The 12,821-nt window shown below is 43.0% G+C and overlaps 1 protein-coding gene and 1 long non-coding RNA gene across 10 annotated transcripts in view; both read right to left on the reverse strand.

The window, feature by feature from the left end:
* Nucleotides 1-12,821, reverse strand: part of RERE (arginine-glutamic acid dipeptide repeats) — a 222,245-nt gene that overhangs the window by 76,559 nt on the left and 132,865 nt on the right. For all 9 annotated transcript variants that reach the window (XM_062604094.1, XM_062604088.1, XM_062604103.1 and 6 more), the window contains 3 exons: nt 11,146-11,194; nt 7,503-7,627; nt 6,838-6,937 (listed from right to left, as the gene is read on the reverse strand). In XM_062604094.1, the coding sequence (XP_062460078.1) occupies nt 6,838-6,937; nt 7,503-7,627; nt 11,146-11,194 (274 nt within the window). The remainder of the gene's footprint in view (nt 1-6,837; nt 6,938-7,502; nt 7,628-11,145; nt 11,195-12,821) is intronic.
* LOC134156055 (uncharacterized) lies at nt 5,487-6,157 on the reverse strand. The gene is made up of 2 exons (XR_009961813.1): nt 6,055-6,157; nt 5,487-5,575 (listed from the first exon to the last, which is right to left on the reverse strand). It is a non-coding gene; the product is annotated as an uncharacterized LOC134156055 (long non-coding RNA).

Here is a 12,821-nt window from a genome sequence, read left to right on the forward strand (position 1 = left end):
GTTAGATTCCAGAGTCTCTTTCTCTAAGGAAAAACATTGCTGCTATAGAGTGAGAAAGTAATGCTGAGCTCCTCTGAAATGTAACCCAGAAAAGCCAATAAAAGCAGAAGGGATTATTGAGATGGAACACATTTTGTGCGGATGCAGGCATGTCCAGCACTGGAATTCAGCAGTTCCCCAGGCTCTTCCACTGAACCATCACTGCTCAGAAATCACATCACTTGTCAGGGAACAGGGATATAAAACCTGACCTGCCCAATACAGAATCCCAGACTGCTTTGGGTTGGAAGGGACCTTAAAGCTCATCCAGTTCCAACCCCCTGCCATGGGCAGGGAACACCTTCCCCTAGAGCAGCTTGCTCCAAGCCCTGTCCAACATGCAGTAAATATTACCAATATCACAAGAGCATCTCAAGACTCAATACAGAGGAGCCAAAAGAAGATTTTCACTGCTGCCAAGCAAGGGATTTCAGTAGATTGGAAGAAGATGGTGTTTGCTTGGTGCTGCGCTGTCAATATTCAAATAGCATCTCTACTGAAGCACCAGTTCTTTAAGACTCTGCAGGCTCAAGAACAAGGTACTTATTTATGAGGGACTTACTTCCCTCACTGTCTTGACACTGGCCAAGATACCCAGTAGCTCTCTGTAAAACTGCAGCATGCTTAAGAGCATAGAAAATGAGGGAAGAGAGAAGGAAAAAGACAAGGAAAATGACAAGCAGAACAAGGATTACTGCCATGTGGCTTGAGTAGCGAGGCCTTTTGGTGTAATTACTGTAATCCAAGAACCTAATTTAATACAAAATGGAATTCAGGCCACATCTTTCAGTAGCAAAGTTGCCACATTTCAGTCCGATGCAGATGCTCTTTATAGCTTGGACATCCTGCCCTACTATCAAACGGAATATGCTTCATTGCAAAGAAGGGTGAATCAGTAAAATCTATTTACAAATGTAGCTTTCTTTAAAGCGCTCATCCTCCAAAATGGCAAGATCTGATTTTTATCAACCAGGTCTGATACCCAACAACTAGCCCCAAATACCTGTCAGACCCAGGAACTTCCTTCCCAATCCCTAGTTCAAGTACAGCCTCCTCCCCATCTGCCTCAACGCCAGACAATGTGGATCAGACCTAGATACACCGTTCTCAGACAGCAGAACTACTTTGCTGAGCTCCCTCTGGTACCCAAGGACACCTCGAACCGGTCCAGAACCTGAACTGTCCAACAAGGAGACTGTGCCCACAAAGCTTGTTTTGCTCTCACAGTTAACTGGGAAGTTGTCATTTATAACCAGTTGACACAGCTTGGCCTGCAAAGGAATCTGAATCTAAAAGAAGGTGACAGAAGTCAGGAAGCTGCTTCAAGAGAAAGTAACTACTGGTTCTGGTGGTTTGCATCTGATTTGTGGCATCTGGAAGCTTGAAAACGTATAAATCAGTGCCAATGCTTTGCAAAACAACCCCAAAATAAAAGCAAAACACCCCCAAACAACACCCCACCCCCATGCAACTCCAGAATACCCCCAAAAGGAAGTTCCATCTCTTTCCCCCCAATTCTAATCTGTTTTAAGCTTCTAAATAAGTCTAATTGCTACAGAGTGCTCTAAGATGCTAATGATGGTGATTAAGACGCCAGATGCTTGTGTTACAGCCACTCTGCACACCCTGGTACTGCCAGGCTCTGCCAAACAGCTCAAACCCAGGTGCCAAGCACAGAGCAGTAGAGGGAGCCAGATGTGCCAGCTGTGCCATGTGCTCTTGTGGGCCAGGGCAACAGGCATGGCTGGTGCTCCACAAGCATCCAGGACAAGAACTTCCCAAATACCTGCAGAACTTGTACCAGCATTTTAAAACAAAGCTTTCAAAAGGCTGAGAGAGCTGGGCTGGGTCAGCCTGGAGGAGAGAAGGCTCCTGAAGGGGAGACCTGAGAGCAGCTCCAGTGCCTAAAGGAGCTGCAGGAAAGCTGGAGAGGGGCTTGGGACAAGGGCCTGTAGGGACAGGCCAAGGGGAATGGCTTTAACCTGCCAGAGGGGAGACTGAGATGAGCTCTTAGGCAGAAGCTCTTCCCTGTGAGGGTGCTGAGGCGCTGGCACAGGGTGCCCAGAGAAGCTGTGGCTGCCCCATCCCTGGCAGTGCTCAAGGCCAGGTTGAACACAGGGGCTTGGAGCACGCTGCTCCAGTGGAAGGGGTCCCTGCCCATGGCAGGGGGTTGGAGCTGGAGGAGCTGTAAGGTCCCTTTCAACGCAAACCTGTTATTAGAGATTTGTGAAAGCGTTATGTGAAAAAAATGAGTATTTTACATATTCCCAAACACATTCCAAGGAACCCTGGCTGTCATTCCTGGCCCTTTTTATCTGCCTGTCCCAACAGCTTCTCCAGACAGATTTCCTGACTCATCTTGCAAATGAAGCACTGAAGTTTTTTCCCCCAAAAGCAAGGATGAGGATGAATGAAAATTCAAAGTGGCAAAGCTGTCTTAGGCACTCGAGGTGGCTTCGTCTTCCTGCATGCCCAGGCAGGGAGCGATGGCCCCTGAAGTGCTGCGCTACCTCGTTTGAACCACGAGAGTAACTGTTAATTAAGACTCATCCAAAAGGAAAACCAGTAATAATAAGAAATGCTAACATATATTTAAATCATTTTTGATGCTTTCAACCTTGTCTGTAGTTAATGAACAAGAAAATCTGGTCTAAAGGCAAGTTAAAACAGGGACTAATTTGTCTGGGTGACATCTTACTTGGAATAGAATTTCCTTACACTGGATACATTATGTTTGTCACTATAATGACATGTTCCCATGTAAGAGTGTGTTATGAGAAGTCAGAACAATGCTATTACTAAAGAGAGATTTATACAGTATTAGCATATGATTGTTTTGTCTACTCCATGCAGCAGTATGCAAGGTGGACTGATGGTAGTTTCTTACCACATGAGGATAAACGGAGTTGCTGGCTCTGATCTCCCCATCAAAACCAACCCCAACCTCTGAGACCCACTCTCACACACACCGAGTTTGCACCCTGACATTCCCAGGGTCTGCTGTTTTATAGAACCGATGCTCACGCTTACTGCTGAGCCAGAACAATGGGAAAGGCAGAACACTGAGAAGGAATTATTATCCTGGAGCTTTTATAAAGCTGAGACCAAAGCAGTAATTTAACTCCTTCTTGACCTGGATACTCTGAGAAAAGACCTGCAGAAACTCTGAACAGCAGGCATAGGTCAAGAGCAGCGCAGGATAAAAGAGGTCATGAGGTTCTGGCTTTCTATTAGTATGGGGTATAAAAAGGATCTTAAACCAGATCTGATGCTAAATCAGAGCTCTGGAGCACAGAGGCAAGGAAATGGGAGGAGGGGAAGGGCAGAAACTACACTAAGATTTACCCTGCTCTTACTCCACAGTACTTGCAGCAGTGGCAGCTCAGTTTATGGCCAGTATTCACCATATCACCATTGTATTATCAAGCTTTTCTTCTGATAGCTCTAATCGGCAGGGCTTGGCAGCTCCGATCCTTGTAACAGGTCCTCATCACAGGGAGGCATCTTCAAATCAATTCAGAAGAAACTTGCCCCCAAATAAAATATACTGGAACCACAATTGGCCATTTCTTACAAATACTTGCCCAATCTTTTCTTCCTTCTACAGAAGAAAACAAGCCACTGTGTCAGATACTTGCGCTGTGCAAAATCAGGCAGTTAAACAGGCTGACTTGGAACAGGAATGAATCCTGAGGTTTTCCCCTCAATTTCCAAGTTTCACTTAGCTTGGAATAGACAAAAACAACCCCACAAGTGGCTGATTACATCCTGGCTCTCCTGCATGTTTTTCTCACTGAGGATCTGCACAGGTATCTTGTAAATACAGTGTTTTGAGGGGCTTTTTGCTGGTATTCTGAGCATTACAAAGTGATGCCTGTTCACGCTCAAAGCCCAAAAGCACTAAAAGAGCAAAGTGCATTACTACTATTAATTAGGGAACTCTCACATCAAGCATGCTGATGCTCAGAATGCAATCGGGTTGTCCACAGTGACCCAAAACAAGGTTTGGGATACCTCAAATTAGCATTTCCATTTCCCTTTTCACTTGTAAGGAGGAGTTCTGCCTCGAAGCGATGTGGTTCTGCAGATCACAAGATGGGAGGAAGTGGGTAGCTATAGGAATATTGAAGGGTTCCCATCACCTACCACCTCACTGATAAAAATGGCTTTATGGATTATGGGTCAATAATAAAACTGGTAAAATAAAGATGTACTCAATATGCATGGTTTTGTCTTACATGGCTAATAGTTTAAGGACTATTTCATCAAATAACCTTTGTGAATATCTGAAGCACAAACCCCAGCTAGTTCTAGGCAGTCAGCCCAATTCAGGTACCTGTTTCTATGGTCCTGTAACAGAAAAGACCTTCACTACCTTAAAGTATCATGGTGAAAGACTTTCAGGAACTAACATACATTCCTCCATACTCTCTGTGTGACAGCCAGCACTCATCAGGTGGGAGATGAACTCCTAAGGGTTAGAGTGACAAATGTGGCATCAAATCCGAACAGCCCAAAAGCCACCTGGCCCATTAGTGAATAATCATTTCACTGAGCTGATATATAAGTTGCATTGTGCCCTCCAATGATCTTCATTTCTATCTGGTATAATTAACAATCAATCATGCTGAGGGCTACAGCATCTGTTAACTACATAAATAAAACACTGGCAAAGGAGCTTGTCAGGAGCGATTGAGATGAAGTCTTGCTCTGAAGTTTATTGGATTTCCATAATAAGAAATCATACCATAACACATTCCTTACATTGCTCTTCTGGGTTGTGTATGATAATTTCTAACCAAAACCACAACTAAGTGCAGGGTGAGAGCCTCACAGTTCAGCAGATGAATCTCATGGTTTAGGGTCGATGGTGAGCTACAAGGTAAGAAGGGTCCCAACTCTGTCAGGAGAACAGGTTAAACTGGTTTAAGTTACTCAAAAAGTAGGCTCTTGGAAATAAAATTCCTTCAAATATCCCACCTGACAGAACTATTATTCGTAAGAAAACCCTATTCCAGTGAGCAATGTGCTCACAAAGTGAGCAATGAAAGCATCCCCGCTGCCTTCTAAAACTGCTCTGAACGGTGTTAGTACTCAGAAGAGAGTTTTGCAGCATGAATAAATCAACCACCACAGAAGCCTGTGGAGCTTTCAAGAGTCATTAAGGTCAAACCCTGCAGACTGTTGTTTCTTGGAAGTCCAACAGCCCATATTTAGACTGAGTAATGAATGGGAACTAGGCTGAAATCCAGCCTGAAGAAGAACAGAGGACTTGCACCACAGTGCCTACAGAAGAGAAACTTGAGCAATGTTGAAGTTCATGAGATGATTACACCCCAACCACAGGGTAAGTCTTACTGCTATACATTACAACGTCACACTGAGGGGAAAGGGAAGTCAGGACAGCAGCAGAGTTAGTACACATCCCCAAACAAGATTTAAGAGGATAAGAGTTTGTAGAGTGCTTTCATTTCAGAAGTGTGAAACGCTCCCCCGTTCAGGAGATAAATCAGCAGTGATCTGAAATACATGTGCACTAGAAATACAAAGAGAAAAGAATCATAAGAACAGAAACAAAATCATTTGGGACTAATCTAAGTCTCAGAAGAAAGAAGTCCACAAGTGCAACTGCAGGCTCCTTGGAATCCCAGGTGATTAAAGGATGTATTAGATAGTGAAGCAGTGAAGTTAAATGGATTTTCTGCACTAGTCTTTTATTATGGATGATAAAGGGAAAGAAATTCCAGTTCCAAAAGCTCTCTGATGATTACTGGCCTTAACAGAGATTTGAGGCTCTAAGAAAGATGTCAGAGGACAACTTCGAATGTTCTAGAGTGGTGAGCCATCAGAATCACACAGCATCCATCCCCAGAGAAAGGAAGGACTAAAGTGTCACACAGGTAAGAAACAGGATGTGCAATACAGAGTTAACTGCAATTCTTGCCAAGCACTAAGTCTTTAACACACCAGCTGTCTTTAGGGAAGGAGCCAAAGGACTAAGATTGACACATTCACCTCAGGGAGCAATGAAGACACACTTCAGCTTAGCCACTACCACCACGGTTCTCCCGCAGCTGCAGACAGGGTTTTGGGGGAGCAAACAACTGCAGATTTCCTGGTGTCACCAAAAAATATGGAATGACAGGCACGCTCTTTCAGCTTAACCTTAGAAAACCATTTCATGTATGATGGTTACTGATGACAGTGGCCCTCACCCTCCCCCATACAGTCAGTTGTTGTGGCTGCACTGAAATTGTGTAGGCATCTCAACATACCCTTACAACTACATAACCACTCCGTAACGCTTTATTTACACACTGTGTTTATGCAAGAGAACATTTGGGTACATGCATCCAAATATAAACAACAAGTAAGACTGGATCATGAGCGGGACAAACTGCAGACAGTCATTGCCACATATATGGCACTACACAGCTCATGGCATTATGAGTCTTCCTCCTGGGAAATAACTATTGTTTTCCTACAGCTAGAAGGTAGCTGGACTGAATGAAAGGACAATGAGTAAGTACTCCAGCTGGTGTACTTGACCTGAGCAGCTTCCCATACAGAACATTCACTACCTGGCATCGTAAAGGTACCACCCAAAAGTTTATTCCTGACGTTCTATAGGTGACTTATGAAAACAATCTGGCATTGAAAGGAAGTTACAATATCCTAATCGCATATTGTGATCCCCAAATCTATTTCATCTGCTAAATATTTTATGCACTACACGCTTCAAGTAGCCCAAAAATGAATGGAAAGCCTGTTCTTCCATGCAGTCATCTATATACTTACTGTGTTGAGTGCGTTAAGTGTAGTGTCATCACGGGAGGCTGCAACACAACCATCTTCTGTGGATCCTCCATCACACATGCCTGCAAAAGCTGCCATGCTCCTTTATGGTTCGAGGGGAAAAAAGTTTAAAGTCTTCAGCCACTGTTTGATGCACACATCATGCAATACACAAATAGTAGATTTACACCTTAAATCACCTATTTCAGGGCCTTGTGATAATGTGGAAACAAGTAAAAGAAGGCACCACAAACAGTTCTTATGCAAAGCTGAGTCAGCCCAGCACATGGAAAAACTAATTTGAAAGTAAAATCCAATCTCAGTGCATTTCATCCAATAAAAACTGGCACTGCAGCAGTACCAAGGCCTGATCAGGATTATGGAAGACAGAACCTCCACACCTGAGGACAGTCTCACCAGAGACAGCCACCTTTTTGTTGTAAGATTAGTTTCATGCTGTTAGAAAACTGCAGATTCCCCCCATCTCTGTACTCTTGCAAACTACAAGCACTTTACTCATCCTCTGCGTTATGATGAGGCCCACCAGTGCCATTAATCTACCAGGCAAACAGAACAGAAAGGAGTGACTGTAGCCACTGCACATACACAGTGGTCCACGTTTCCATTACAGCATTCTAAGGACACAGTGGTATCTTGGCTGGAATTACCTTGCTGCCCTAAGGTACATAAGTAAGTCGCAGTCATTGACTCCTGGCATCCACACAAGCTCTTCATGCTGTGTCACTGTGTCACCATCTGGGGAAGGAAATGGCTGCAGATCAGGAAGCTTAGCCTGGAAGAAGAATGAGGGTTCATACAGACATTAGTTGTGAAAAGTGTTAGGAGGATGCAGTGTTATCAATAGCAAAGTATGTAAAGTCTCTGGAATACTGGGGTCTCATAGAAGGAAGATATTCGGATAACAGGGAGCAGAGCCATTTGATCCAAGTTTCCGAAGTTTGATGGGTCATCTCTTCACTTCATCCAGCATTCCTTCGTTTAGAAGGGCAGTTCATTTTCTGACAGTCATGGAGGGTTAACACCTCTCAGCACACCACTACCAGTGAAACCCTTCTGCATACAGACCAAGTGCAAGCGTGCCTGCAGAAATGCTACGGTTGGAAAGTAAACCATTTTGCACTGCACAGGTAGTCCTCTACTGCATAGAAATCCAACAATTCACCCTCAAAGAGACAGTTTTCATTTGCCAAAAAGATGCTGCTACAACTCCTGCTTCCCAAGCTAAAACGTACACCTGTAACATCCTAATATGAAAGGAGGCAAGAACGTGGCTACCATCTGTGTACCCTTTTAAATCAGTTTAAAACCCTACGCATTTGACACCAAGTTTAAAATTAACTCCTCAGCAAATCATTAAAACTCTAAAGAGAAACAAAGATACCTCCTGCAAATGAGATAGCTCAGTGGAATGAACTCTGCCACTAAGTATTCCACTGTATCCAGAGACCCAATTAGCATCTTTAGTCATCTCCTGCTAGGGGATGAGATAGCTGAGAGCCTCTTCAGAAACAGCTTTTAAGCCCTGTAATTACCTCCTATACTTACAACGCTAAACATATTTGAGAGGCAACATTTACACATAACCAGTAATTACAAGTCACAGGTTCAGATGTCTTTCATGTTCTGCTCTTTAATCTGTACTTTATTTTATTCCTTGCCTGGGAAAATGGGGATGTCATTGAACTTCTCTTCTGGAGAAGGATAAGCAAGCATTATAGCAGGATGAGACTTCTATGAGCTATGCATCCTAGTGACAGGGCTGCTTTCCCAGATGAATGCTCACCCTTGTGTACCCAAGGAACCTGCTGGATTACTACAGTTACTCCCAAGAACAACTTCCTCTCAACACCTCTGGTCATTCATTTGTTAGCCAAGTCTTCATAGGAGAACATTTAGTAGAGACCAAATCTCCTCCTCCGGTGCATGTGAATTTTAACGACTGCAATTCTATATCTTTCCCTTCACTTGTGTCCCTATTTGCTGTTATGATACAAGCAGCAGTTTGAGGTATCTCTGTACTAAGCATTAAAGCAACCTCAACAGACCTCAAGCATTTGTAACACACACAACTTAAGGGAAATGAAGGCAACAGGTACTCATCAGAAACCACTACTGGGATGTCAGGGTTGTTTCTGGTACAGATACCTTATTACCACTAAGGTGGGTGGAGGAAAACAGATCCAGTCCCTGAATCAGACTACACAATGGAAAGCAGCAACATCATCTTTAGTCTGGCTTCCTATCGCAGCCTACAGTCACCATGCATGTATCTTAAGATTACACCCTACACTAATGAATATATCCTTTTAGCAATGGCGTTTGCCTGAAACAGAGATGCTCAGCAAACGAGTGGAAGAACAATGCAAGCTAAAAATATTAAGGAAGCAAAAGTTAACAGTATTCTACATCCGTGGACCTTCTTCCCACTTTTTTTTTCCACCCATAAATGCACCTGGTAATTACACCCTACAGCACAGATGACTAATCCCTGCCAAAATATTAGATGGCAATTTGAGATGAAAGTTGTTCTGAAGGTATCATTTACAGTACTCTTATTATGACCAGTGAAAAGAATACTACCGGTTTAATTGCCAAGGACTTTCTTTTCCTCTAAATGCAAAACATCCTTAAGAATGTTACGCAGGTTTCATAAATGTCTGCTTACAGTAGTTATTAAACGAGATTTTACGAGTCTGAATGAACACTGAATGAACTGGGATGCAAAAGCCAGCACTTGGTCAGGACAGAGGCCATTCCATAGGTAAAAGAGAACACTCGGCTCCTCGTGGTGGATCTGGCCTTATAAACCAGAGTTGCACGTTATGCTCTTTAAGAACTGATTATTTTCAGTACCATGAAGGATTTCCCTCAAATTAGAACTAACATAGCAAGAGCAACCCAACTTCTCGAGTCTTAACCTTATTCTGCTTCCCTGTACTTGAACACACTCACGTGCTTTCTCCATTTCTACTTTAACAATCGATATGACTTAAGGCACTGGTCTTTATGAAGTTACTGTTCTTACTGCTTCTCACAGTCAAATGAGCAATACAACCGAGGTCTCCTCATCTTTAAAATCAAACCTTTCTATAGCATTGAAAAGGCCTGCATGAAAAGCTTCCTGGCAAATACAAATAAGATACTACAGCTATAACATGACTTCTGTAGACTATAGACAAAAGAGCCAATTCAATAACCATCCAGTATTACCGTACCTCCTAGTAAAGAGAATTTAAACTGCTTTGTGTGAAAGTCATGCAGGTAAGAAGGCGAGGACCCACTAACCTGTCTCAAATGGCAGGGAGAGAGCAAATTGGTGATGGTGGCATACGGCCACACAGGAGATGCTCTTTAGGAAGAGCTCCCTCTCTAACAGCTGGCCCAAACTGCTCCCATTTCAATACTAATTTCCCTTCTCAGACAACTGTTGAATCCCTACATACACAACGGCCCCCCGATGTTTCTGCTGCAGTACCACAGTTGGCCAAATCATTTATTATAACACTAAGGGAACACGTGCAGACTGCAAGTGTAAACACAAGTCAGCGAGGAAATGCAAAGCTACAGACATGACACCAGGCAGAGCATGCTCCGAGCCAAAAGGGAGAGCAAGGTTACACTGAATCCTGCATTAATGACACCTATATCAACAGACATGCTTAAAAGCACTATGCCCTGTGTTAGAAGATGGCTACAGATATAAATACATACTTATAACTCAACAGGAAACAAACCTCTCTCAGTTTAAAGTTCCTCCATCCTTCTAATTTTGTTACGTTGGGAAAATCCTGACTTTCACATCACTTCTAATAGAAGTTCAGTTTCTTTAAACACACGGATTGATGAAAAGGACTGCAACATACCAGAAACATGACAGTTTGACTATGCAAATGGAATTCTACTTTCAGCATAACTGGGAAATACCACTGAATTAATTCCATAGGTTATTAAAAGCATTGCTTGGTAAAAGCCAGCTGAGAGATTATTTTGGTTTTAACTCTAGAATGTGCCAAATAATAGCTGAGATTTTTGCCTCCTTTCCACCAGGTACTTGTATTCCTTCAATTTTACTCCAGAATTAACTCAGCAACACCGCTGCTAGTAAAAATCATTAACGTATCAATGCTTGGCATAGGAAAATCTCATTAAGTGAGCTAAGGAATTGCAAGAACTCATGCTAAATTGAAACAACTCGTCGTATTTGAATGCATACAGTTTAAGTGTCATCTGAACTGATCAAGTGGCAAAAACATGCTCTCTGCATACCCGAACACAAACAAAATCCCTTACCTGATGGCTGGGTCCGACTCTGATTTCACCTTGGGTACTGTTTAGCCTCCTATTACACAAAGAAAAAAACAGTAATGAGAATGAATCCTACTACAGGTTAACGCACGGGAAATACCATGGTCCTCATGAGCATCTTCTGGGTCGGTTTCATTTTGAAAGAGAAAATATCTTAAATAAAAATATTTGGGGCATTAATCTTTAAGGAACAGAGCTCTGCGTTACCAGGATTGCCAAAGCTAATTAGAACCACAGACTGGTTTGGGTTGGAAAGGACCTTAAGATCATCCAGTTCCAACCCCCCTACCATAAGCAGGGATACCTTCCACTAGACCAGGCTGATCCAAGCCCCATCCAACTTGGCCTTGAACACTGCCAGGGATGGGGCATCCAGCGCCTCAGCACCCTCACAGTAAAGAACTTCTTTGTTTTATCTAACCTGAGCTTCCCCTGTTTAAGCTTAAACCCATTCCCCCCTTGTCCTGTCGCTACAGTGCCTGATGAAGAGATGAAAACTGACCTTCCAAGACTCCTGTAAACAGCATTAAAGACCACAACCAAACCCAAAGAATTTCAATTAAGATGAATATTCTTCCTTTCCTATAAATTGTTCCTATTTAAACAGACATCTTTTATTGATATTCTGCATATTACATTAAAAGAATGACAAAACTCAGAGCTGTTAAAAGACAAACTTTTGATTTTAGCACTTGAATAACTGCAAGACATTTAAAGCGAGTCTCAACACTAACCTAAGAGATCACCATCTTTAATCTGGAAAGAGGCTGGAATTCATCTGGCAATTTGCTGTTACAGGAATAATGATGACATTTTACAAGTAAGCTGCGGCCCTGCAGGGTTTCTGCTTCATCCTGCTGTGCTCACAGCAATGGCTGAGAAAGAGCTCCTTTAAACTTCCAAAATTGAGATTACAGCTATAAACCGCTTGCCCTGAGCAAAACTAATGATGGAGAGCCCAAACCATTAAACACCAGTGAAAGTCATACATGTTACTGGAGAGGTTTTGGGATATCTTTATGAGCATCTGACAGGGAAGGTACATATGTGCATTAAGTCAAACTTCACCTCGCTGACCACTCTGTTATTCATTGGTGCACAGTGGTTAAACCACAGCAGTGAATCCAAATGGGCCCTGTGCAAGACAAGATGACAGGAGAACCTGTCAGACAGGAATGCCCACAGGTTTTGTAATCCTCAGTCTCACGCTGCCTGTGCAATGCTGCCTTCCCTCTAAAACACGTGCCAAAAGCCTCCTGAACACGTCAGAATGTTTTTCTCCAAGTGCATAGCTCCGCAAGACAGGATCTGACACCGTCCTCTTGTTCTCAGGTTATGCAAAGAGATGGCTGAAGTGGAAAATCAATGTTATATTTACACTATATACATTACATACCAGGGTGCATTTTCTCAGCTACAAGGTGGCAGGATTGTCCCTGTGAGGAATGAAGGGGAAGTGGATAACAAAACACACTGATGCTCTTCCTTTATTCCCACAATTCATTTTAAAGCCATGCACATCTCTACCAGGGCAAGCCAAACACCAAACATGTCTATGCAGTACCTGCCAGCTCCAACACTTCACCAGCTAAAGGCTGCCCAAGGAGGTTTTGTTATGCAACAGAAAACTAAGCTGTTTTCCGATAGGAAAAACCACAGCA

The sequence above is a fragment of the Pezoporus occidentalis genome, unplaced genomic scaffold (assembly GCF_034315485.1).
Source record: "Pezoporus occidentalis ecotype Australia unplaced genomic scaffold, CSIRO_AGI_Poc_V1 ctg119, whole genome shotgun sequence".
Taxonomy (NCBI): Eukaryota; Metazoa; Chordata; class Aves; order Psittaciformes; family Psittacidae; genus Pezoporus; species Pezoporus occidentalis.